This window comes from Microcaecilia unicolor, chromosome 1 (assembly GCF_901765095.1).
Source record: "Microcaecilia unicolor chromosome 1, aMicUni1.1, whole genome shotgun sequence".
Classification (NCBI taxonomy): Eukaryota; Metazoa; Chordata; class Amphibia; order Gymnophiona; family Siphonopidae; genus Microcaecilia; species Microcaecilia unicolor.
The window spans coordinates 699142429-699170036 of NC_044031.1; the positions used below are offsets into that span (position 1 = coordinate 699142429).

The 27608-nt window shown below is 47.5% G+C and overlaps 1 protein-coding gene across 1 annotated transcript in view; it reads left to right on the forward strand.

Moving 5' to 3' along the window:
• The window catches only part of LOC115458765 (threonine--tRNA ligase 2, cytoplasmic-like), a 91381-nt gene that overhangs the window by 60692 nt on the left and 3081 nt on the right, over positions 1 to 27608 (forward strand). The window contains exons 14-18 of the mRNA XM_030188579.1: positions 367 to 444; positions 542 to 642; positions 1408 to 1512; positions 5736 to 5808; positions 16108 to 16222. Coding sequence (XP_030044439.1) covers positions 367 to 444; positions 542 to 642; positions 1408 to 1512; positions 5736 to 5808; positions 16108 to 16222 — 472 coding nt within the window. The remainder of the gene's footprint in view (positions 1 to 366; positions 445 to 541; positions 643 to 1407; positions 1513 to 5735; positions 5809 to 16107; positions 16223 to 27608) is intronic.

The window sequence follows — 27608 nt, forward strand, 5'->3', positions numbered from 1 at the left end:
ACTTGCCCAGCATTACACAGAGCTGCAGAGGGAATTGAACCCAGTTCCCCAGGATCTCAACCTGCTACTAAACATCAGGCAGCAATCGAACTTGGTTTCCCAGGTCTGCAACCCACTTCACAATCCTGAGCCCTATCCTTATAAGGATACCACTGAAGCAGTTAGAGGAATTTTTGCCCTAGCACTGCTTGTATGGGAGCTGAATATCTATGGATAGCTAACTTAGATATTTACTGACCTCCGGTAAAAGTCCTTTTGACAGTTACCCTCGTTTGTGTATGCAAGTTGTCAAGGTGATTTTCAAAACCATTATTCCAGAGGTGAGAGCTGATTTTTGCTTTTTCTTTACATTTTTTTTTGTCATAGCAACTGGAAAACAGTTTGAATGAATTTGGAGAGCCATGGAAGCTAAATCCAGGGGATGGAGCATTTTACGGTCCTAAGGTTAGTAATGAAATATTCTGCACATGTCAGCTGCTTCTAGATTTGATAATGGAAGATGAGGTACTGTTCTTTAGCTTATCTGTTTTTCCCCTTACAGATTGATATAAAGATCAAAGATGCTATTGGCAGATACCATCAATGTGCTACCATCCAGCTTGACTTCCAGCTGCCCATCCGATTTAACCTTACATATACTGCGTAAGTGAACTGTATATATTTACTTTCTCTCTCTATCACAGCCAGGTCAATTTGTACAGAACCGTGTCCTATCTTGGATGTTGGTACCTTTTTAGCATGGCTCTTACAATTGTTTTTCATTTCCAAGTTTCTACAGAGTGCTAAGCAAAATATACTGTTGTAAGCTTAGGGTGGAATGTAATGGTAAAACATTTCTTTTGCTACCCATTTATTTTCCATGTGATTAGTGCCATTCTGAAGAAAGTATTAATATTTAGCTACAATTGGGGCTTCTACATTAGCCAGTGCACCTGATTTTGGCCTTTTAGGGCCTGATGTGATAAACAGCTTAAGTTCAAATGTGTGCCAAAAATGGGTGAACATTTACTCATGTATTTTATTTAAACTACATTATCATGCCTTCCCTTATCTGCCATTCTGCAGCAGCAGCCTCCCTTCCAGCCCTTCTTACCCACTGCTGCCACCTTCTCTGTCAGCTTTCTTCTGGAAACAGAACAGCATGGTGCCCTGGAATTTCTTGAGACTGTTGGCTCCAGAGGGAAGCTGGGATAAATGGCAGCAGCAGCCGCATGTGATCAGGAGTGCCGCTTGTTGGCAGGAGCCCCATAGTGAAGAAGGATTTGGGGGGAGACAGCAAGACTTGATTGCAATGGCTGTGACCCACTGGTCGGTCTTCTATAAAAATCCACACTTTCATGGAACACCAGTTAAGAACCTCTGCCACAAAGCCTTGTAAACAGTAAATTTGTCTTGTATCCTTTTCAGTAAAGATGGTGATGATAAGAAGAGACCTGTGATCATTCACCGAGCCATTCTGGGATCAGTAGAGAGGATGATAGCCATTCTTTCTGAAAACTATGGAGGAAAATGGTAGGTGTCACATTGTGCATGCATAGCGCATTTCAAATCTGGATCTAAGTGTCGGGGTGTAATGGTTTTCTTTTATTCAGACTCGCCTAAACTGTCCCAAACTATGTTGGAGGTTATAGAAACAGTGGACCAGTGAAGCAGTCGACTGCTTCATCAGTCCATTGTGTCTATAATCTCCATATTGGATCTTGTGAATTGATTTGCCTTCTTGCTTTTTGGGACCAAATTATGTTTGTCCTGAAACAGTTTGTAAAGCTTTCTCTTTGCAATAAAAATTAAAAATAAAAAAATTGTAGATTAAATATATGATGCAGATGATAACTAAAATCCTGATTTGAATTGCCAGAGAAATCCTATCCAAACTCCAGATGTCTGCTATAGACAAAATTTGTTGATTGTAAAATAGTGTTCTGCAAAGCCCTTCACTGAAAACTCCAGTGAACATTCAAAGTCTTTAGTACAGTTGAGGCCTTTATTGTTAATATGGCAATACCAGTGGATCATTTTGTGTGTGACCCCCCCCCCCCTTTTTTTTTTTTAATTAGAATTGGCAAAATCCTACCTGCAGGTGGTAGTTCTTCATTAGTGTCTCCGCCAGACTAGTCCATACCTCTGGAGGTGATGTGTTCATTGACCTGTAGGGGTATATTTCTGTGTCTTACCTTTGTTAGACCTGAGGCCTGGTCAGGCCATCAGCCATCTTTTCTGAAACAAAATGGATTCTACATTTCTTCCTGGCAGCATTGTGCTGGCTGACTTCAAGGACATGGTGTTGAATTTGCTCTCTGCTTTATCTCTTGGGAAGCTGCGGAGGAGGGAGCTTTCAGGCACACACAGGGTCTCCAGTAAATTGGGAAAAACGTTTTGCATTGCAAGACATGAATGAGGCAATGACTGATAAGGTGGTCTTTCTGGAAGCCCAAGGACCTGGTATACATTTCTGGATTGGTCCCTGATTGTTACCTGGGGACCTGGAGGGCAGTGCCAACCGTGGACTGGCGAGAGAGAGAAAAAAAATAACAAAGGAGAAGGGAAGAAGATCAGATGATGTATGCATCCCTCTCTAAGGAGGGAAACTGTATTGCCAGAACACCTGTGAACTGTATCTCTCTGTCCTGAGTTTAGCACAAGGCCAAAGTCAGGAGCTGATTCACAGCTTCCAACAGACTGAGTATCTGGCTGCTTTCCAGTGCAAGGACACCTCAGAGTTTACCTGATACTGTCAGAGGGCTCACTGCGGATACGCTGGAGCCCTGAAGAGGAGCCAAGTCATTACCCCTGTCTGGACATTGATTCTACAGACTGCAAGGGTGAGAGACTGGGATTTTCCTTACAGTTCAGGGTTAGTTAGTTTCTGGTCTTTGCCTGTGAAGGATAGGTTTGCTCAGATACATGGTCTAGCCTAACTTAGCTGGTAATTTCTTCTCAGGATAATATTATAGTAGTGTAATTACATATACATCATATATATATATAGATTCATATATCTATATTGTGTAATCAGTATTTTGGTGGATGGACCGTGCAGGTCTTTTTCTGCCGTCATCTACTATGTTACTATGTTTTGGTGCACAGTCTATATTTTTGTATCTTGCTTGCCATTTGCTATTTTTACATATATTTATAATAAATAATACATATGTCCACATTGGCATTATTCTTTCATTGGGGACAGCCTAGTTAGGACCCCACAGCCACATTATGTACTTTCACATCCCTAGACAAAAGTGTCCAGTGTAATTGCTATCTAAGTGATTACCTGTCTCTAGTAGTGCCTACATATTTGAGAGCTTTCGTCCTTGCGAAGCCTGTTTTTTTTTTTTTTCTCTGTTTAAGGGTTTGTGCGTTGTGTTTTTCTGTTTGCATTATGGCATGTCTTAAACCGCTTTTGTCCATGCTGGAGCTTTCTGCCTTTTCTAGGTTCAGGACTGTTATACTGGGACAGCCCAAGCTGGAGCTTTATCTTGCATCTTTGCTTAAATTGTTTCAGGGAGTGTCTGAAAATGAGAGATCAGTCTATTCCACTGTCTTTCAGAATGTGCTTAAGTCTAAACTAGCGTTTCTCCTGAGTCTTTGGCTGACCATGCCTGTTCACTGTTTGCTCTAAAGCATAAATTGGTGTCCGATTTGAAGTGTGCTGTGGAAGAGGGCCTTTCTCTCCAGGCAGAACTTCTTCAGTGTCAACACCATTTGTCTGAGGTGACAGAGAGTGCTACTATGTTGGAAAGACAGAAAGCTGAGCTTCAACTGGCGTTAACCTCCACCAATGCCCGTGTTTTTGAACTGTCCCAGCATGCTGCTCCCATCCCCTCGACTGAGTCAGCAGGTGGAGATAGAGAATACAGAATTGTGTTGTACTTCTAAGGACTCCATGCAGTTCAAGCAATTCTGTGTGTTGTGCTTCTAAGGACTCCATGCAGTTCAAGCAATTCTGTATTTTTCTATCTCCAGTAGTGCCTGAGCTGGTTGGTAGAGGCCTGCTCCTAGTCCAGTTGAAAAGTGACTCCCAGTTGAGTAAGAGAGTTACCTCAGGCATGTCCTTAAGTGGAGTGTACCCACTAGTTCTGGGTCCCTCCCTCCCTTCCTTCCCCACCCCTACAAGATAATCCTCTTTCCTGTGTACATGGCTGTCTCATGGTCAGTTAAGATGAATTCAGAGGAGATCTTTTTCTGACTGGGAGAGCCGAGGACTGTGAGCATTGAAGACATTGGCGGTAAACTATACTGCTAGCTGACTTGCCCTGTCTTGTTTCCAGATGGGCACACAGTTAAGGGGGCCTTGGAGCTGTCTCGCATGTTTGTATCGGAGCTTCCTGTGCTTTGCATTTATGTCAACAAAGAACAAGAAGAAATGCACTCCGCAAATAAATAGGAGGAAGATGGAGCGGAGAAGTCCAAGGAGACGTGGAAGTATATTTTATTAGTTCCTTCAGACTGGTGCGATTCCTGTGCCTTCTTAGGCTCCTTGGCCTCCTTCTCTGCTCCATCTGCCCCCTGCATCGAGTCACTGCACTGCTTGTCATCCATCTTTGGCAGCATCTCTTCTGTGTAGACGGAATACTGATAAATGAAAATGTCTTACCACCAAGATTTCTGGGGAGAATTTACTTGCCTTACCATCTTGACTTCCATCAATTCTAGGCAGTTTTTGGTCAATATTCAGCTTGCAGAAGCTGCCAGTTTTTAAAACTCTGGACCAGGATATTTAGTACCAGCCCTTATCTGGCTACTGGTCCTGAAAATCTGGGTCATCGGCAGCTGCCAGAAGTTATCCAGGCACCACCGATATTTAGTGCTGGTAACTGGCTGGCTTTCCAGGCAGCTTACGTGATGTTTATGCAGCCCAGCTTGCCTGGATAATTATCCATGCACCAGCACTGCATATTTGCAGTGGCTGAATAACTTCTTCTACTAACCATTTCTATAGCGCTACTAGATGTACGCAGTGCTGTACACATTATATGCAGGTACTTTCTCTGTTCCTAGAGGGCTCACAATCTTAAGTTTTGTTACCTAGGGAAATAAAGGGTTAAGTGACTTGCCCAATGTCACAAGGAGCTGCAGTGGGAATCGAACCCAGGTTGCCAGGGTCAAAGCCCGCTGCGCTACACTAACCATTAGGCCACTCCAATGTTGTGGTGGACTGTGAAGACGTTCAGTGACACTCAGGTTAAGCTGCTACTACCTGGCTATCTTCCATTTTAATATCAGTCATCACAATACTTAACTGAATGTCTTCACTGGTACAGGCTGAAACAGGCTTTCCAATATGAGGACTCTTGTTTGTTTAAGAGTGTTCGACTTTTGGCTTTCTTGGCTTCCGTACACAAGGAGGTGGGTTTGTTTCATCGTTGGACCCACAGAATGGAACAAGCTACTGATTGCCCGCAGATGAATTTGACAGTATTTAAAACAAATTATTGAAAACATATTTGTTGTTGAGGGCAGACTTCTGAATTATGATGTTGATTCAGCTGTAATATTTTTATAGTTTTGTTTTTGTTATATGTGTTTTTATTATGTATGTATGTTTGCAATCTGCTATGGATTATAAACAAACATACATGAAAGTGAAATGAAATATCAGCAATATGCTTTTCATGGAATTTTCTAGTGTCTCCCTTGTACTTATAATAGAACAGAGAATTACTTGCTTTATAAAGATCATCTTTTATTTGGAACATCTACTAACATTCAAATATGGTGTGTTTGTTTTTTTTCAGGCCTTTGTGGCTCTCGCCTTGTCAAGTCATGGTAGTGCCTGTGGGATCTGGCTGTGATGCATATGCTGAAGAGGTAAAGTCAGGGATTTTTTTTTTTTGTGGAGGGGAATAAAATATACTTCCATATCATCATGCTGATCAATCCATAGACTGGTGGGTTGTGTCCATCTACCAGCAGGTGGAGATAGAGAGCAAAGCTTTTGCCTCCCTATATGTGGTCATGTGCTGCCGGAAACTCCTCAGTATGTTCTCTATCTCAGCAGGTGGTGGTCACACACAGCAGCAGCTCTGGCTAGGTCTCCAAGCCTAATTTTTAGGTTTTGTTGAGTACCTGGGGTTGAGGGCTCTTCTTGAGCAAGTGCAAACCTGGTGGCGCCAGGTCCCTCCTTTTCTCCCCCCTCCCGCTGGCTCCGTTAAAAAAAAAAAAAAAAAAAAAATTTTGGAAGTCCTTAAGGGCGTTTATTTCGACGTTTATTTAAACGTTTATTGCAGCTACTCACTGGGACACCAGGTCATTACAGCTCGGAGCGAGAAGCAGGTAATTTTTACCTTTTTATAGCGGGCAGAGGGTTCCCCGATCGATCTCCACGTGGCCTATGGCGTCGGAGGGTGAGGGCGCGAAGAATCGCTCCCCGGACCGCGTGTGCGCTTCTAGCGGGGATGCGGGGGTCTTAAAGTCTGATTCGCCCTTGTTGGGTGTCAGTTTGGAGGCCGGTCAGTGTCCCGGGTCTTCCTCCGGTGCGGCGGATTTTCCCGCCATAAACGCCCATCCCCCGCTGCTCGCCTCCGCCATCTTGGCCGGCCACTCTGCTCGGACGGCTTCTTCTTGGGCCGCCCTTGAGCTGGGAGACGTTAATGCCATGGCCGCCCTTGATTTGGGCGACGGCAAAAAAGCGGCTAAAGTTAAGCGCCGTTCTTCCCGCGCGGCTCCTTCGCGGAGTGTCGCGCCGGACGCCATCTTGGATGCGCAGCATGTTGCTCCCCCGCTCTTGCGAGCGCCGGTTGAGGGTGCGTCTAGGGCTGTGGCCCAGGCTGCTGAAGTGCACAGTCTGGGGGGTTTCTCCCCCGAGTTTATTTTGCTGCTGCATCAGGCCTTCCTTATGCAAAACGCTGCCCCTTCTCCCTTGTCCGATAAAGGGGTTGAGGCCCCCGGAAGTAAACGCCCTCGGGTGGATTCCCAGGCCTTAGAGGACGCTGTTTCCTCTGATGTAGATGAGGGCAGCGTATCTGAGTTCTCCCAACGGTCCTTTGGGGATTCCTTGGAGGAGACTGATTCCCGCTCGGATGGAGCGGATGACCCCTCTGCAGCGCGGATCTTTCGCTCAGAGGATTTGCCCAACCTGTTAGTGCAGGCCATGAGCATTTTGAAGATTTCCTCTCCAGAGGACGTCTCTCCCTCAGCCCCTGTTGGCTCCGCCATTATGCTGGGGACGAAGCGCCTGCCTAGAACCTTCCATGTGCATGATGCCATGCACACCTTAATTTCGGCTCAATGGGATGTCCCGGAAGCGAGCCTCAAAGTGGCTAGGGCTATGTCCCGCCTCTATCCTTTGCCTGAAAGTGAACGTGAGGCCTTTCTTTGGCCTACCGTGGATTCTTTAATCACTGCGGTGACTAAGAAAACGGCGTTGCCGGTGGAAGGTGGCACGGCCCTAAAGGATGCCCAAGACAGAAGATTGGAGGCGGCCTTAAGGTCGTCCTTCGAGGCGGCTGCCTTAAGTTTACAGGCCTCAGTTTGCGGCTCCTATGTGGCCAGGGCGTGCCTGACGATTGTGCAGCGGGCTTCCCCCTCGGATCCTTCCTTGAGGGCTGATTGGCCGGCCCTGGAATCGGGCTTGGCTTATTTGGCAGACTTACTGTATGATGTCTTGAGAGCCTCGGCTAAAGGTATGGCTCAGACAGTCTCTGCGCGGCGCTGGCTTTGGCTGAAACATTGGTCTGCTGACCACGCCTCTAAGTCCCGCCTGGCTAAGTTGCCTTTTAAAGGCAAGCTGCTCTTTGGGGTCGAGCTGGACAAAATTGTGACCGATCTCGGCACGTCTAAGGGCAAGAGGTTACCAGAGGTCAGGGCTCGGGCCAGTGCTCGCCCCGGTAACTCCAGAGGACGGTTTCAGGAAGCCCGTCGGTACCGCCCGGGCAAGTCGGGCTCCTCTGCCCCCTCTTCCTTCAAGAGGAACTTCTCCCCCAAGCAGCATTCCTTTCGCAGAGACCGCCGTCCCGGAGGTGCGCCCTCCGGTCCTCCCCCAGGGTCTCGTACCCAATGACGGGGTCCTGGTCCATGGCCCAGTGCAGATTGGAGGACGCCTGTCCTCGTTTCTGGGCGAGTGGACCAGGGTAACTTCAGACGCTTGGGTGCTGGAAGTCATCAGAGACGGCTACAAGCTAGAGTTCTGCCGATCCTTAAGAGACGGGTTTGTACTCTCTCCCTGCAAGTCTCCGGTCAAAGCTGTGGCAGTGCAGCAGACCTTGGACAATCTGATCCGCCTGGGTGCGGTCGTTCCGGTGCCAGAAAATCAGCTTGGCAAGGGACGTTACTCCATTTACTTTGTGGTACCAAAGAAAGGAGGTTCTGTACGGCCTATCCTCGACCTCAAAGGGGTCAATCGGGCCTTGAAAGTTCGGCACTTTCGCATGAGACTCTCCGCTCTGTTATAGCGGCAGTGAAGGCAGGGGAGTTCCTGGCATCCTTGGACATCAAGGAAGCGTACTTGCATATTCCCATCTGGCCTCCTCATCAACGCTTTCTGCGTTTTGCAGTCCTGGGCCGACACTTCCAGTTCAGAGCCCTCCCGTTCGGGTTGGCTACTGCTCCGCAGATCTTCTCCAAAGTAATGGTGGTCATCGCGGCCTTCCTGCGAAAGGAAGGAGTACAAGTCCATCCTTATCTGGACGACTGGTTGATCCGAGCCCCCTCTTATGCAGAGTGCAGCAAAGCTGTGGACTGGGTGATTGCTCTTTTGAGCTCCCTGGGGTGGATCATCAACTGGGAGAAAAGCCAGCTGCGCCCAACTCAGTCCCTGGAGTATCTGGGAGTTCGATTCGACACTCAAGTGGGCAGATTGTTCCTGCCGGACAATCGGATTGTCAAACTTCAGGCTCAGGTGGACCAGTTCCTAGTAGCCTCTCCGCTTCGGGCTTGGGACTATGTGCAGCTGTTGGGCTCTATGACGGCCACGATGGAAGTAGTGCCCTGGGCCAGGGCTCATATGAGACCACTACAACACTCTCTGCTGCAGCGCTGGACTCCGGTGTCGGAGGATTATGCTGTGCGCCTTCCCTTGGACCCAGCAGTGCGCAAGGCGCTGAGCTGGTGGCTGAAGACAGACAAGTTGTCTGCAGGGATGCCTCTTGTGACCCTGGAGTGGATTGTCGTCACGACGGACGCCTCTTTGACGGGCTGGGGAGCCCACTGCTTGGGAAGGACAGCGCAGGGGCTCTGGTCTCCTGCAGAGGCAAAGTGGTCTATCAACCTCCTGGAACTCAGAGCCATTCGGTTGGCGCTTTTGGAGTTCCTCCCGGTACTGACGTTGAAGCCAGTATGGGTCCTGTCGGACAATGCCACGGCTGTGGCCTATGTCAACCGCCAGGGAGGTACCAAGAGCGCCCCTCTAGCCAAGGAAGCCATGAATCTATGCCAGTGGGCGGAAGCGAACCTGGAACAGCTGTCAGCGGCCCACATTGCCGGAGTCATGAATGTCAAGGCGGACTTTCTCAGTCGCCATACCTTGGATCCCGGAGAGTGGCAGTTATCGGCTCAGGCGTTCTTGGACATCACGAAGCGCTGGGGCCAGCCGAGCCTAGATCTGATGGCGTCATCGGCCAATTGCCAAGTGCCGTGCTTTTTCATCAGAGGACGGGACCCTCGATCTCTGGGAGTAGATGCTCTTCTCCAACAGTGGCCGACACAGGAGCTTCTCTATGTGTTCCCGCCCTGGCCCATGTTGGGCAGGGTGCTAGACCGGGTGGCAAAGCATCCAGGCCGAATAATCCTGGTGGGTCCAGACTGGCCCAGACGTCCCTGGTATGCGAACTTGATCAGGCTCTCAGTGGACGACCCTCTGCGGCTGCCAGTGGAGCAGGGCCTGTTGCATCAGGGTCCCGTGGTGATGGAGGATCCCTCCCCCTTTGGTCTTACGGCCTGGCTATTGAGCGGCAGCGTCTGAGGAAGAAGGGCTTCTCAGACAAGGTCATCGCCACTATGCTGAGAGCGAGGAAGCGCTGTACTTCTACTGCTTACGCCAGGGTTTGGCGTACCTTTGCAGCGTGGTGTGAAGCAGGCTCACTTTCTCCCTTCACTGCTCCAATTTCTTCAGTGCTGGCGTTCCTGCAAGAAGGTCTGGAGAAAGGCCTGTCGCTCAGTTCCCTTAAAGTCCAGGTAGCGGCTCTGGCTTGCTTCAGGGGCCGCCTGAAGGGTGCTTCCCTGGCGCAGCCAGATGTGGTACGTTTTCTCAAGGGAGTTAATCACCTGCGCCCTCCTCTGCACTCAGTGGTGCCTGCGTGGAATCTCAACCTGGTGCTAAGAGCCTTGCAGAAGCCGCCTTTTGAACCCTTGTCGAGGGCATCTCTGAAAGACCTGACGTTGAAAGCAGTCTTTTTGGTGGCTATCACTTCAGCCAGAAGAGTTTCCGAGCTCCAGGCACTCTCATGTCGAGAGCCTTTTCTGCAGTTCACTGAGGCAGGAGTGACTATTCGCACAGTGCCTTCCTTCCTGCCCAAGATTGTTTCTCGCTTCCATGTGAATCAGCAGCTCTGTCTCCCTTCCTTTCGTAGGGAGGACTACCCAGAGGAATACTCTACTCTCAAATATCTGGATGTGAGACGAGTCATCATCAGATAATTGGAAGTGACCAATGATTTCCGGAAATCGGATCATCTGTTTGTCCTGTTTGCAGGTCCTCGTAAGGGTCTGCAGGCTGCTAAGCCTACAGTGGCAAGATGGGTCAAGGAAGCCATTGCGGCGGCTTATGTGGCCGTGGGGAAGGTGCCGCCTATTCAGCTGAAGGCTCACTCCACTAGAGCTCAGGCGGCCTCGATGGCAGAGGCCGGGTCCGTCTCCTTGGAAGAGATATGCAAGGCGGCAACTTGGGCATCGGCCCATACCTTCTCCAGGCATTACCGCTTGACTGTGGCTGCTCGGGCGGAGGCCCGGTTTGGAGCTTCAGTGTTGCGGTCAGGGATTTCTATGTCCCGCCCTGGGTGAGTACTGCTTCGGTACATCCCACCAGTCTATGGATTGATCAGCATGATGATAAGGAAGGTAAAATTATGTATCATACCTGATAATTTTCTTTCCATTAATCATAGCTGATCAATCCATAGCCCCTCCCAGATATCTGTACTGTTTATATTCTGGTTGCATTTCAGGTTCAAGTTTAGTCTTCAGTTCCTGTTCAGGAGGACTTCATGTTCAAGTTTTTTCAATTGGATTCTTCAAGAGTTGAGACGAGTTTGTGTTACAGTGAGCTGCTGCATTCCTCTCCCCTCCGTTTTACGGGGCTGGATTGAGACATAAATTCTGCCGGCGCTCCCTCCCGCTTCGTGCGGCTGTAGGGCAGCTTTGTACACCTCCCGCTTCGGCGGTGTTAGGGTCAGTCAGCTCCTCCCGCGGTTGCGGTTGCAGGATAAGCCAGATCCCCCCGCATCGGCGGGGTGGTGTCCCTCCCCCGCTCCGCGGGGATGAGCTGGACGGATTCCCCTCCCCCACTTGTGTGGGGATGAGCTGGGTTAATTCCCCTCACCCGTTTCGGTGGAGGTGAGCTGGGCAGAGTGTCCCTTTGTGGGTGTAATTCTCTAAGTGCTGAGTCCTGCGGATGGAGCTTTGATATCGACATACTGAGGAGTTTCCGGCAGCACATGACCACATATAGGGAGGCAAAAGGATTGCTCTCTATCTCCACCTGCTGGTAGATGGACACAACCCACCAGTCTATGGATTGATCAGCTATGATTAATGGAAAGAAAATTATCAGGTATGATACATAATTTTACCATAGCTGTTTTGTTGAAAGACTCTAGTTGAATGCAGTGAGCACTGAAATCATGCGGAAAGCTCAGGAAATCAAGAAGCATTATGGGGTATTTCTAAGAAACTGCTAAACATATAAAGATGCACAGGAATACACGTGAATGCTAGCACATCCCACAGAAGCAGCCATTTTAATAAGAAAGGCATCCAAACAGAGTGATGACATTTAGATAGGCCAAACCTCAAATTATAACATTTACCTGCATTAGTGCCAATTTTGCACCATATGTATGTGAATGTTGGCACTTTTTGGTGAAAATGTGAACAACTGGAAGACTGACCATATGTGGTGAAGATGCCCACAAATTAAATCATTTTGGAAAGAAATACAGAAATGTTTGTCTATTACTAATGCCCATCTTCTATTTTTAATATGAAATATATGTATTGGAAAGGAAGATAAATTCACGAACACTCTTTGATGTATGCTTTTCATTGTCTAATGAGAGCTAGATGTGGTTGTGCAAGCTGTCCAAAATGTATCTAATGGAAAATATCTCATATCAATTGGGGGGGGGGGGGCCCAGAAAAATTTTACTCTGAATGGCTACTATATGAGAAATAGCTGGGGAAATTAGTCTGATGACCTGACCTTGTTTTTAAATATCAACTGTCAAATTTATATGATTATATTAACATTTATTCTGAACTTGATTATGAAGAGTACAGTGATAGGGTGTGATAGTTGAGGAGTAGCCTAATGATTAGAGCAAGCCAAGAAGGGAACCCGGTTCAATTTCCACTGCAGTTCCTTGTCATCATGGGCAGGTCACTTAATCCCCCATTGTCTCGGGTACAAACTTAGATGTTGAGCCCTCCAGGGACAGAAGAATACAAATTGTACCCAAATATACACTGCCTCGATAACTTTCATACTTGCAGGCAGTATATAGGAAATTAATTTTTAAAAAGTTATTTGTACCAAAAGTAACTCAGAAACTTCAAATTCTAACATATAAGAACATAAGAATAGCCATACTGGGTCAGACCAATGGTCCATCTAGCCCAGTATCCTGCTTCCAACAGTGGCCAATCCAGGTCACAAGCACCTGGCAGAAACCCAATTAGTATCAACATTCCATGCTACCAGTCCCAGGGCAAGCAGTGGCTTCCCTCATGTCCATCTCAATAACCGACTATGGATTTTTCCTCCAGGAACTTGTCTAAACCTTTTTTAAGCCCAGATAGCTAACTGCCGTTACCACATCCTCCAACAATGAGTTCCAGAGCTTAACTATTCTTAAAATGAAAAAAATATTTCCTCCTATTTGTTTTAAAAGTATTTCCATGTAATTTTATTGAGTGTGCCCTGGTCTTTGTACTTTTGGAACAAGTAAAAAATTGATTCACTTCTACTCATTCTACACCATTCAGGATTTTGTAGACGTTGTTCATATCTCCCCTCAGCCCTCTCTTTCCAAGCTGAAGAGCCGTAACCGCTTTAGCCTTTCCTCATATGAGAGATTCCATCTCCTTTATCATTTTGGTCACTTTTCTTTGAACCTTTTCTAATTCTACTATATCTATTTTTGAGATATGGCGACCTTATGTGCACCTCCTTTACAGATACTATATATGCAATAACTCTTCCTGACTATGCTACTTATGTTAATAATTTTAATATTTGACTATTTTAATACTGATACACCTCTGTTGGTAGGAAAAATTGTTTATATTTCATCATGATGTTTACAACTTTAATGAAGAGTTGATACAGTTGTTGGCACTTACATATAAGTACATAAGTATTGCCATACTGGGAAGGACCAAAGGTCCATCAAGCCCAGCATCCTGTTTCCAACAGTGGCCAATCCAGATCACAAATACCTGGCAAGATCCCAAAAAAGTACAAAACATTTTATACTGCTTATCCCAGAAATAGTGGATTTTCCCCAAGTCCATTTAATAATGGTCTATGGACTTTTTTCCTTTAGGAAGCCGTCCAAACCTTTTTAAAACTCCGCTAAGCTAACCGCCTTTACCACATTCTCGGGCAACGAATTCGAGTTTAATTACACGTTTTCTCCGATTCATTTTAAATTTACTACAATGTAGCTTCATCGCATGCCCCCTAGTCCTAGTATTTTTGGAAAGCGTAAACAGACGCTTCATATCTACCCGTTCAACTCCACTCATTATTTTATAGACCTCTATCATATCTCCCCTCAGCCGCCTTTTCTCCAAGCTGAAGAGCCCTAGCCGCTTTAGCCTTTCCTCATAGGGAAGTCGTCCCATCCCCTTTGTGTGCATAAGTGCTGGATTTTACATCCTGAAACAGCCAGTTAAGGAGCCAAGCAGTATATAATACTGTTTTGAGGTGGTTGTGAACATCTGAGGGGAGTAAACAGTTGCTCCCAGGTGCAAATGAGCAGTTTCCAGATGTTTACAACTGCCCTGGAGCAGGTATAAATGCCGATGTCCATATATTTGGAGAACAATTTTCCCTGAAAACGGTGTGTTCTGTGGCTTTTACTGTTGAAAATAGTAGCTTTCTACAAATGCTGTTTGCTTGTATTTTCCATTTTACATGTGAAAACACCTCTATTTATTTACGTGTGTCAAAAGTGGTGCAATCTTTGTAAAATGACATACCGAGTAGAAAAAAAAATATTACATAGCCCAGTGGTTCCCAGACTTATTCAGTTCATGTCACCCTTTGTGTCAGAGCAATTTTCTGCGCCCCCCCCCCCCCCCCCCCCCCCACCACCAGGCACACAGATCTCCATCTTTTTCTCTGCACAAATATAACAGTGGTAGGGTGTCCTTATAACCAGCCCCTCCAAATGGCATACTGATTACAATTTTTAGCAAATTACTACTCTACCTATGAAAAGTTAATCTGTTATTATACTTCCTCTTTGTACATCTGTATGCTGCACAAGCTAGCGTGTTTAAAAATATAAATGAGATTACATAAAAATTGCTACCAACAATAAAGAATAACAACTTGGATGCAGCATCTCATAGGTTTGCTTGCTTTGTGTTGAATGGGAAGGGAAACAGAGACTGACCTATTGGCTTCATCTCGTCTCCTGTTTTCATCCGCCCTCCTTGGCAGTCACCTCTGAGAGTCCTGAAGGTTGTCTGCTCCCTGTCCCCAGTGGCCGTGACAAAACAAAAAAAACAAGCGTGGGGACCTCAGCAGCCTTCAGGCATGCGCTGTCAGCTCTGCTGGTCCTCTGCCCCTGCTGTCAACTTCCAGTTCCAGGGGCAGAGGACCGGCAGAACTGACAGCACATGGTTGAAGGCTGCTGCAGCCCTGTGCTTGTTTTTTTTTTTTTTCTCCCGCTTCTGTCTGCAGTAGCGGTGCAGGAGGGAGGTCGAGATTTGCCGCAGCACCCCAGAGAGTTTGCTGCGGCGCACAATTTGGGAAACGCTGACATAGCCTCTGTTCAGAATGCTCACACTAAATTTGATTATCAATCTTTCTATGACACTACTCCCAGCTTTGTCTTAGAGAGAAGATTTTTTCGTTAGGAAATGCCCAGCAATATATAATCTCTCATTTTAAAATACAATATATGCATTGTACTTAAATCCGTCCTTGACTGATTATGAAGTCAAAGTTAGAGTATCAAACCACCAAAGTTACTGAAGGGATTCAAAAACGTTTGTGCAATAACTGATTTATAAGTAAACTGGATTGCTAGGCAGTGTCTTTGCTTTAATATCCACTGTACCCTAACACCTACTTCACTCTTCCATTACTTAATCTTTGAACATTACCAGTTGTATCTGATACCCTGTAATATCCATGTCATCATAAAACTCTGTAAGCCACATTGAGCCTGCAAATAGGTGGGATAATGTGGGATACAAATGCAATAAAATAAATACCCATATGTAACTCATCTTCAGCTAGCAATGAAAAGGTGTGATTTAAATCCAAATAAATGCTCAACTTATTTTACAAAGTTTATTCTCTGTAAAAACTCATTAGAAGATGGAAATTACAAATGAGTAGATAGAAGCCAGCCATTACTAAGACAGTGGTGTTTGGGGTAGGCTTTATAAAATGCACCATTGAAATATATTGAAGGACATGCAAATCTAGAAGGAAGAAGAGCTGAAATTATGGTTGTTCTGGCGAAATTGTGATTGTCTCCTCCGGGACTAGCTGTGAATGTCTTGTTATCATGCTCCCTTCTTAAGTACATAAGCATTGCCATACTGGGACAAACCGAAGGTCCATCAAACCCAATATCCTGTTTTCAACAGTGGCCAATCCAGATCACAAGTACCTGGCAAGATCCCAGAAGAATAAAATAGATTTCATGCTGCTTAACCCAGGAATGTGCTGACCTATCTACAATTGTTGTATTAAAAACATTTTAAATGTATTTTTAGGTGTGTGACCACTTCTTTACAGCAGGATTTATGGCTGATGTTGATCTGGACCATAGCTGTACACTAAATAAGAAAATACGAAATGCACAACTGGCTCAGTATAACTTCATTTTAGGTAATTGTGTGTGTGGTGCATTGCTAACATTTGTTATGTAAAAGGTGTTCCTTTAAATGTTTTAAATTTTGAAATTTCCCAGATTTTTTTTTTTGTTTACTGAAAGACACAAGATAGATGGAGAACCATGTTAAGCTGCTTTGGTTAATACCAGTAACAAAGGGTTAATTATTTATTATGATGTATTTACTGCCTTTTTGAAGGAATTCACTCAAGGCAGCGTACAGCAAGAATAAGTCAAACATTAGCAATAGACAATTACTGCAGTAAAAATATTCAAATAATACAAAGTGTGCATTGTATTCTACATTCTAATGTCAACACAATACGCAATAAAACATTTTAATAGACAGAATAGGATCAGTGGCGTAGCAAGGGGGGCGGGGGGGGGGGGCGGTCCGTCCCGGGTGTCAGCTCAAGGGGGGTGCTCCCTGCCAGCTCCCCCCCCCCTGGGTGCAGCATGATGACACCCCCCCCCCTCGGTGCATCAACACCCCCAGACCCAGTGCCTACCCTCAGCTCCGTCCAACCAGCTCCCGCACCCTACCTTTAAAGAAATCTCAGAAGCCGTGGCGAGGCGCAGCGGCTCGCGCCTGCATGTAAAAGAAGTGTGGATCGTCTCATCGGGCCTTCCCTCACTCTGTCCCGCCCTCCGCTGACACAACTTCCTATTTCCGCAAGGGTGGGACAGACAGAGTGAGGGAAGGCCCGATGAGACGATCCACACTTCTTTTACATGCAGGCGCGAGCCGCTGCGCCTCACCACGGCTTCTGAGATTTCTTTAAAGGTAGGGTGCGGGAGCTGGTTGGACGGAGTCGAGGAGGGTAGGCACTGGGGGGGGGGGTTGATGTGCCAAGGGGGGGTGTCGTGCTGCACCCAGGAGGGGGGTGCAACGGCGAACCGCCCCGGGTGGCAGCCCCCCTTGCTACACCACTACATAGGATGTAAGCAAAGATGGAAAATATAGATAGGTAAGGTGAGTAACAGGAGTAAGAAGATAGGGGGATTAATTTAAGAAAGTTGCACATGAGGTCAGAAAGGTGGTTCAGTATCAGCTAGGGTAAGAGTGGATAAACATGTCCAGCTATAGTATGTTCTGCTGGTGTCATTCCCAGTGTGTGTGACTAGCAATTTAGTTACTTCTTCCATTAAAGACCTGGTTGAAGAGCCAAGCTTTCACCTGCTTCCTGAAGTAGAGATAAGTCTTGTGTTAAGCGAAGCCTTTCAGGGAGTGCATTCCAAAGTGTGGGAGCTACGCTGGAGAAGGCTCACTGGTGGGTATCACATTGTGTGATGCCCTTTGACAAGTGTATGATTAGGGATACTCCTTGGGAGGACCATAGTGTCCTTGGAGGTTTGTAGAGGGTGATCTTGTTCTTCCATTACTCTGGGCCTTGAAGATGAGACATAGTTTTAAATTTAGGCCTGTATTGTATTGAATGCCAGCGAAGTTTTTGCAAAAATGGTGTAATGTGATCACGTTGCTTAAATCTGGGCAAGTCACTTAACCCTCCATTGCCCGCCGCATTGAGCCTGCCATGAGTGGGAAAGCGCGGGATACAAATGTAATTAAAAAAAAAAAAAAAACCTTCTGTTTCTTATCGTCTGCTCCAGGCCATTCCCGACGAGTGGGTAATATGCACTCTTATTAGCAGAGGGAGACTGAGAATTATTGAGCAGTGACCAGGGGCATAACTACGGGTGGGCCTAGGCCCACTCAATCTCAGCTCAGGCCCACCCTGTCTCAGCTTGTGCACAAATCAGGACTTTGTTTGTCAGACTTCAGGAGAGGACCTCCTACAAGCTTACCTTTCTGGCCAAGTTCCCTCGGAGTGGATGCTGCTGCTCTATTGCCAGCAACACTTCTAGCAAGATCGGCCGGGAAATTGTTTATTTGGAGCTCCGGCACTACATTTGTTTTTTTAAAACTTGGCTGCTGCTCTCTCCCCCCTGCTGTGCTGTACTGCTGGAGAAATCTGGTGGTCTGCAGCAAAATTGGACTGGAGCTCTGGGCTGGCACTGCTTTTTTAAAACTTAGCTGCCGCACCCCTCTCTCCCAGTTCTGTGTTATGCCGCTGAAGAAATCTGGGTACTCGTCAGCCCCAGATGTCGGCCCGACGTCCGAAGCTAATATGTCCACATTTCTCCAGCGGCATGGCACGGCACAGCACAGGGGGAGGAGGGTTGCAGCAAAGTTAAAAATCAGCGCCGGAGCTCCGGTAAAGAACTTCCTGGGCCAATTTTGCTGCACAGCTGGAGCGGTGCTATACCCGGTGCATGGGGGCAGGAGCAGAGGCTAGAAGTGCTGGTAGTGGCACACGGATTCTGGCCGGGGCCTCATTGGGGCAGTACAGTAGACTTCTGCAGGGGAGCCTTGCCCAGGTAAAAAAAAATAATATTGGATTACTATAGATGGGGGGGGGGGGGGGGGTTGAGTGGGGGAGGGCTCGGCACTTCCCAGATTAAAAAAAAAAAGTTTTATAATTTTATGTCGGGCTTCTGGATGGGAGGTAGGCTCTGCAGCAGTGTCTAGGGTAAAAAAAAAAAGTTTTATATTTCATGCTGATGTGTTTCTGGGTGGGGGATTGGGAAGGGAGGGCTGATGCCAGACTATGGGGGATGGGTAGGGCAGAGCTGATGCTGCGCTACAGGGAGTGGTGGGGGGTAGGGAAGAGAAGGGCTTATGCTGGGCTACAGCGAGGGATAGGGGTAGGGTTGTCAACTGGATCCAGATTCATCCGACAGGGTTGATCCAGTCCTGGGCTTGACCTGATGCATGCAGGGACTTTTGTAGCCTTGCTTTTCTTAGTGAATCCAATGGAGAAACCATAACCACGAGTCTCTACATGCAGAAGGGTAAGCCCAGGACTGGATCAACCCTGTCAGGTCAATCTGGATCTAGTTGACCACCCAAATGGGGGAGTAGGGTAGGGAAGGGCAGTGTTGATGTTGGGTTAAAGGGAGGGATGGGGGAGGTAGGGAAAGGAAGGCCACTGTTTATGCCAGGCTACAGGACAACTTCTAATTTTTGGTCATTTATTCTGTAACTGGTGGGGGTTGTCTGTGTTTTTCATGTTACCAAGGTGAGACATTCTTCTGGCATGTGGTTTGTGTGGAGATCTATATCAGTCTGAATTGTCTGGCTTTTCCAGTGGGATGCATATTTCTTTAGCAAAATATTAATTGCTTCCTTTTTAAAGCTATAGCTATTGGTATTTGTGTGTTCAAATTGATGGTGTTAAGGTTTGCAGCATAGGCTCTGAGAAGCTTCTTCACAGGATTTAGTGTAACTTCACATAGCGGATTTTTTTACTAATCAATAGCTTGTGTTTTCTGCTGCAGGGCCCATAGGAATAAATTGAGTTCTATGGCAAATAACACAAGCTGGATACGGTACAGCATTGAATTTCCAGGTTCAGCACTGGCAGCAGGCTTTAACTGCTCAGCCTGCCAGTGGTTGAATATCAGCCCCATGGTGCCCATCCATATTAGCTCTGGGCCCACTCAAAATTTCATGTCTGTCTACGCCTCTGGCAGTGTCACCAGTATAAGGTGCTGTGTAACCCTGACCTGCTCAGTATTTCTTAGTCTCCCAGCAGAGGTAGGTGAGTCTGTGCAGCCCTGCTCTTCTTTGGTTAGGTGTGCCATTTTTGGCCCCATTTAGTAAGAAAAGTTAGAATAGTATTTAAGGGACTGCTTCGGGGGTGTCCTGGAGCAGATTTTACTGCAGGTTTAAAAAAAAAAAAGGGAAGGCAAGAAACAGAATACACAGGCAGCAGAACAAAAAAAAAGTCTCTCTGGCCTCGGTCTTGGGCCCTTGCACTTTTGGGGGTGTATACTACGGTCTCCGGGTCTTTCTCCCCCTCCTGGTGAGTGGTGTGCCTTGGCCTTCTCCCCCATTTACCTGGGAGAAGTTCCTTGAGGCGGGCCCGTAGTTGGAACAGAGCAGCACTGGTATTTAAAAAAAAAAAAAAAAAAGACGACACTCGGGGCCAGTTGCAGCACGCTATCAGGCGGAGGCGCATCTTTTGCGGTAGGAAACTTGTAGCTGGACACCACTCCGGTACAGTTCGGCATGGCCTCCCAGGCAGAGAAGGCACATAGGTGCGTGGCCTGTTTCGCTCGGCGGGTGGTCTCTGTGCACAGCGGTCTTTGCCGTGTGCGTGAAGAAGCGGAGATAGTGACTGGCGCTGACCCGGAATCTGGTGTTCCTGTGGCGGGGAAGGCCCCTCGGCAGAGTAAGAAGGCTTCTTTTTGGGGAAACTGTGCTCCCGGTGCAGTTTTGGCGGGAACATCCATCATTTTGAGTCTTGAGTGCTGTGGGGCTGGACTGGGGAGAGGGACCACCACTTCTTACCAAGCATGATGACTCTGCGGTCCCCTCTCATTTTTCCCCCAAATTTTGTTCTATTACTTCATCAGGCTTATTGCTTGAAGAGGCGCCTCCCTGTGGAGGCTGTGGGAGATCCCCTGGTGACCAGGGCCCTGGATGGGGTGCCTGGGGGGGGCCCTTGGGGCCAAGAAGTTCTGCATTGCAGCTGGGCAGGACCTGGAGGAGGTGCTTTCCTTCAGGGCAGAGCTCCCATTCTCTTTGGATGTGGATCAGGGAGATCCCTGGAATGCAGAGAGCCTGGGGAAGCCTGCTCAGGTGCCTACGGGGGAGGATCCCTCTGTTCGTATTTTTAGGTGGCAGGAGTTGCCGGCTTTGTTGGTGGAGGTCCTACGGGCTCTCAGATTGTCTAAGGACCCCCTCCTCATGTGTCTCAGAAGGGTGTCCCACTGGTAAAAGGGGTGCACCAGCTGCCCCAGATGTTTCCATATAGCAGTTGGTGTAGGGTGAGTGGCAGATGCCGGATTTGCCCTTGCGCATTGGTTGGGCAATGGCTCGACTTTTATCAGCTGCCTGTGTTGAACCTGGAGTCTTTCCGGGTCCGTAAGTTGGATTCTTTGATGACGGCAGTCACCAAGAAGACAGCTATCCCTGTAGAGGGTGGGGCGGCCCTTAAGGACCTTCAGGATCATAAAATGGAAGTTCTACTGAAGCACTCCTTTGAGGTTTCGGCCTTGGTGTTACAGGCATCTGTTTCAGGTGGTTACGTGGCGCGGGCCTGCTTTCGGTGGATTGAGTGCCTCCTGGATGCACAGTCAGCATCCTCCTCGCAGGCGTCGTTGGATGTCATTAACTTGGAGTTGTGCACGGCCTTTCTCTCGGATGCTCTCTATGACTTGGTCCGCGCGTCTGCAAAGATCCTGGCACTGGTGGTTGTGGAAAGGCGATTTCTGTGGCTCCGGAATTAGTCGGCAGATGTGGCCTCCAAGGTTTGTTTGAGTCAGCTTCCATTCCAGGGCAAGTTGCTCTTTGAGGATGAGCTGGAAAAACTGGTGAAGAGCTTGGGTGAATCCAAGGTTCCTTGGCTCCCAGTGGACAGGTCCCGCTCAGCTCTGCATTTGGCGGGTCGGGGACGCGTGAGGGAGCTGCGCAGGTATCGGTCAGGTCAAGGGGCCGGTTCCCAGCGTAGTCGTTACTGGAGCAGAGGTCATCCTTTTTAGTCCTTTCTTTCCTTTCGGGGCAACAGGCAGTGAGGTAGTGATGGGGCCTCCAGAAATGCTAGAGGTTCCAGAGCTTCACAGTGAGGGTGCGGGAGCCCAGCCTCTGTTAGTGGCCATTGGCAGCAGGTTGCAGCTGTTTTACCAGAGGTGGGCACGCGTGACATCATATCAATGGGTCCTGGATATTATCAAGGACGACTATGCGCTGGAGTTTCATCGTCCTCTTCCAGATGCTTTCCTCGTCTCTCTCTGCAAGTCTCTGGTCAAGATAGCAGCTGTCCAGCAGACCCTGGAGAGGCTTTTGACCCTGATGGCAGTGATTCCGGTCCTTCCAGAAGAAAGAGGTTCTGGGAGGTATTCCATTTATTTTGTTGTGCCCAAAAAGGAGGATTCCTGGCATCCTATCCTGGATCTCAAGGGGGTGAACCGGGCCTTGCGCGTTTCTCCCTTTGACATGGGGACCCTATGTTCAGTGATAGCAGTGCAGCTGGGCGAGTTTCTGATCTCCCTAGATCTGTCAGAAGCATACCTTCATATTCCAATTCTTCAGGATCATCGGCGTTTTCTCCGGTTTGCAGTCTTGGGGAAATACAACCAGTTTCGGGCAATGCCCTTCGGCTTGGCTACTGCACCACAGACCTTCTCCAAGGTGATGGTGTTGGTGGCAGCTCACCTCAGGCAGAAGGGCATTCTGGTGTACCCCTACTTGGACAACTGCGTGATGAGTGAAGTCCATTGAGGAGAGCTGCACAGCCACGGCTCGGGTGGTCCAACTGCTTCAACACCTGGGTTGGATTGTCAGTGTGGCCAAGAGTTCTCTTTCCCCCAGTCAGTCGGAATATTTGGGGGTTCATTTCGATACACGGGATGGCATGGTGTGCCTCCCGGAAGCACGGATCCAGAAGATTCAGTCGCAGATTCGTTGGCTTCTAGTAGTCAAGGATCCAACCGCTTGGGTGATTCTCCAGGTCCTCTGTTCCATGGCGGTGGGCAACACTAAATGGTTCCGTGGGCGAGGGCTCAGTCTGCTGCCCTGACACATTGGTCCCCTCAGTTGGATGCGCTTTCTTGCAGGGTGTGGCATCGCAGGGCAGTTCACCTCGGCCTTCATTGGTGGCTGAATCGGCGGCATCTGAGGTGGGGCATGCCTCTGGACCCTCCAGACTGGGTGCTGGTGACTACAGACGCCAGTCTGTCCAGGTGGGGAAGCCCATTGTCGGGGGCAAGTGGCCTAGGGCCGCTGGTCGGAAGAGGAGTCCTACTGGTCGATCAACCGTCTGGAGACACGAGCGATACATCTCGCTCTGTTGGCCTTTCAGTGATTGATTCATCTCCGGGATGTTCATATTCTCTCAGACAGTGTGATCGCGGTAGCTTATGTCAGTCGCCAGGGAGGTACCAAGAGCCCTCTGTTGGCGTGAGAAGCAGTCCTGATCATGGCCTGGGCGGAGCAGAATCTGCGGTTGCTGTCAGCGCATGAGGTGGGCTCTGCCAATCTGGCGGCGGATTATCTCGGTTGCCATCTTCTGGATCTGGAGTGGAGTTTGGCTTCCTTCACGTTTCAACTCATTGTCGAAAGATGGGGTCCTCCGATCATGGATCTCATAGCCACAGCTGAGAATGCAAAGGCCCCAAGGTTCTTTAGTCGTTGAAAGGAACCGTTGTCAGAGGGTCTGGATGCTTTGGCTCAGCCCTGGCTGTTTCAGGGCTTGCTTTTGTGCTCCCTCCATGGCCGCTCATTGGTCGAGTTTTACAGCTCATTCAGGGTCATGGCAGTTGAGTAGTTTTGCTGGCACCCGACTGGCCGCGCTGGCCATGGTATGCCGATCTGGTTCGGTTGCAGGTGTGCGATCCGATTCATTTTCCCTTAAAGGGTGGTCTGCTGCAGCAGGGTCCCGTTCTCATGCCCGATGTGGCTCGGTTCTCACGGCTTGGCTGTTGAGCAGGTGAGGTGTTTGAAAAAGGGATATTCCTCCAGGGTGATTCGTACCCTCTTGAGTTCTTGGAAGCGTTCCACCTCTTTGGCCTGTGTACGAGTTTGGCATATTTTTGAGGCTTGGTGTGAAGAGCGAGATGTACTTTCCCTATGGGCTTCGCTTGGAAACCTTTTGGAATTCCTTCAGTGTGGATTGGAGAAAGGGTTGTCTTCTTCTCTTCAGGTGCAAATGGCAGCTCTGGCTTATTTTGGGGGCCTGATTCAGGGGAAGTTTTTGACTCTCCATCTGGATGTTTTCCGTTTTTTCCAGGGGGTCAAACAATTGAGACCACCGGTTCAGCTGGTTGTTCTTCCTTGGGATTTGAATTTGGTGCTGTCGGTCTTGGTCTTAATTAAGGCCCCTTTCGAGCCTCTTCAGCAAGCCTCCCTCAAGAATCTTTGTCTCAAGGTAATGTTTTTGGTGGCCATCACGTCGGCACGGCGTATTTCGGAGTATTTATCGTGTCGGGAGCCTTTTCTGGTTTTCTGTAAAGAGAAGGTGTCTTTGTGTCCAGTTCCGTCCTGTTTGCCCAATGTAATTTCTCCTTTCCTTGTTAATCTATTTTTTTTTTTTTTGCCATCCTTTTCGCGGGAGGAGTCTCCTTCCTTGTACAGGCTTGATGCCCGTAGGGCGTTGAAGTATTATATTCACCAGAGTTTCGTAAGTCGGATCATCGTTTTGTTTGGTGGCCTGCGGAAAGGGGAGGCGTTGAAGGCCACCATCGCTCACTGGAATAAGGAGGCTGTGGCGTCCACTTATCTATTGCATGGTAAGGATGCACCTGCTATATTTCAGGGTCATTCTACATGGGCTCAGGCCTCTTGGGTGGATCATTCTCTTATTCCTCCGCAGGACACTTGCCGGGCGGCAACTTGGTCCTTTCTTCATTCCTTTATAAGGCATTACCAGTTGGATGTTCAGTCCCAGCAGGACACTTCTTTTGGGGCTCCTGAATTGGTCTGGGGAATTTCCCACCCTTGGTGAGTACTGTTTTGGTACTTCCCACTCGGGAATGGTCTGGAACAGACGATAAGGAAGGAGAAATTAGATCTTACCTGCTAATTTGCTTTATTTGAGTCTCTCCACACCATTCCCAAACCCTGCTGAGGAGAAGTGTGTCACCTTAGTGGGGTGCTTCTGGGGCTGCAAGCGGCTACTCTGATGTTGCAGTCTCGTTTGGTTGGATGTCTAGTGCTCTCTTCCTTCCAGGAGTTCCTGAAAGGAGTTTAGTTATGTTTTTGTGATTCTATGGTGCTGGGCTATTCGAAATACTGAGCAGGTCAGGGTTGCACAGCCCCTTATACAGCTGTCACTATTCAATAATTCTCAGTCTCCTGAGGGAATGGTCTGGAGAGACTCAAGAAAAGCAAATTTTATTTATTTATTTATTTGTTGCATTTGTACCCCACATTTTTCCACCTATTTGCAGGCTCAATGTGGCTTACACAGTACCGTAAAGGCGTTTGCCAAATCCGGTAGAGAACAGATACAAGGTTATGTTGTGTTCGAATAGGTAGGTGTTTTCCAGGCTCCATTTGGGTCAAAAGGAGAGAGGTTGTGTATTGTCCAGTACGGTCATTAGTTTAGTTGGGTGGCCGGGTGTGGGAATTTACGTTGGATCTGTAGGGTAGGCCTTTTTGAAGAGGTTGGTTTTTAGTGATTTTCTGAAGTTTAGGTGATTGTGGATTGTTTTCACAGCTTTTGGGAGTGCGTTCCATATTAGTGCACTTATGTAGGAGAAACTTGATGCATAGGTTGTTTTGTATTTGAGTCCTTTGCAAGTTGGGTAATGGAGGCTTAGGTATGTACGAGATTATCTAGATCTGTTTCTGGTTAGTAGGTCTATAAGGTCTGTCATGTATCCTGGGACTACACCGTAGATAAATTTTGTGGACCAGGGTGCAGATTTTGATGGTGATCTGTTCTTTGATTGGAAGCTAGTGTAGCTTTTCTCGGAGGGGTTTGGCACTTTCGAAACGTGTTTTACCAAATATCAGCCTGGCCGCTGTGTTTTGGGCAGTCTGGAGTTTTTTTGTGAGTTGTTCTTTACATCCCGTGTAGATTCCGTTGCAATTATCTGCATGGCTTAGAACCATTGATTGTATTAGGTTTCTAAATATTTCCCTCGGGAAGAAAGGTTTTACGCGTTTAAGTTTCCACATTGAGTAGAACATTTTCTTTGTTACGGAGGTTTTTTGGCTCTCAAGAGTGAGGCTGCGGTAGATTGTGACGCCCAGTATTTTGAGGCTGTCTGAGATAGGGAGGGTGTGTTCTGGGGTGGTTATGGTTGTGGGTTTGTTCTTGTTGTGTTGAGATGATAGGATAAGGCAGTGTGTTTTTTCAGTGTTCAGTTTCAATTGGAATGAGTTTGCCCATGAGTCCATGGTGTTCAGACCTGCTTTGATTTCATTAGCAGGTAAGATCTAATTTCTCCTTAGTCTTGCTGCAACATTCTGAATCAATTGGAGCTGTTGCAAGCCCTTTGTAGCAGACTACTGTAGAGTGCATTACAGTAATCCAGTCTTTTTTTGTAAAGTTTATTTAAAATTTTCCAAACCAACAATAATAGTTATAATTCAGTGTAAAATACAAAGAAATCCCGGCTGTTGACATACCAGTAATCTAATCTTGATGTTACCATGGCATGCATAACTGAGGCCAGATATGCCTTCTTAGTGTAAGGAGAGAGGCAGTGTAGTTGTAACAAATGATAGAAGCAGCTCTTGAAGGTTGCTTGGATTTGGGGGATCAGAGTAAGTGTTATCCAAGGTTCCTAACTTGTGATTTGAGGGAGAGTTTGTATTTCCCAAAAGAGATTTTGATGTCAGGTGTGTGCCCATTTGTGTTAGGGACCCATAGAAGCTTGGTTTTACTTGGGTTCAGGCAAAGTTTGTGTTTTTTAGCCCATTCTTGAATTGATGTTAGACAGGTAATCAGTTTATTCAGGACTGTGGGTAAGTCAGGTTCAATGGGTATGAGTAGCTGCACATCATCCACCTAGATGTAGAACTGGGTGTCCACTGACTGAATCAGCCCAGCTAGTGGCTTGGGGTAGAAATTGAACAGAATAGGTGACAGTGAGGTGTATTTTCAAAGCACTTGGACTTACAAAGTTCCACAGTAACCTATGGAACTTTGTAAGTCTAAGTGCTTTGAAAATGAGCCCCAGTGTCAATCCTTGTGGTACCTGACAGGTCAGCACCCATGGTGGTGATGAGGTGCTGCCAAACAGTATGGACTGTTGTCTGTCTGATAGGATCTGAACCAAGCAAGTACTGTTCCATTGATACCTGTTTCTGCCAGTTGTGCTAGCATGATATCGTGATCCACAGTGTCAAAAACTGCTGAGAAATCTAGCAGCACTAACACAGAGGCAAATCCCCTGTCTCGTTTTCTGTGAAGATCTAGTAGGGCTATAAGGACTGTTTCTGTTCCATAACCGGGGTCTGAACCAGATTGACATGGATCTAACCAGTTTCACTCTTCTAGCTAATCACTGAGTTGAACACAGACGGTTTGTTCTATAAGTTTTCCAAGAAATGCATGTTAGATACTGTCTGGTAACTTTCAGGTTTGTCCTGGTCAAGGTTGTTGTTGTTTAGCAAAGGACACACCACTGCCCTTTTTAATGCTGTTAGTAGTTGCCCATTAGAAAGAGGGGAGTTCACAATTTTTGTGGAGCCTTCTATAAGGCCCCTACTTGCCTGCTACACTATCTTTGATTGGTAGGGGTCAAGAGAGCAGGTAGTTGGTCGAAGGACTCTTGAGATTTTGTCAAGGCTCTCCTCTGTTGTTGGGAAAAGAGTCCCATATGTCTGTGTCAGGAGGGGATGAGTTTGTGTGTTCCTGATTAGCTGAA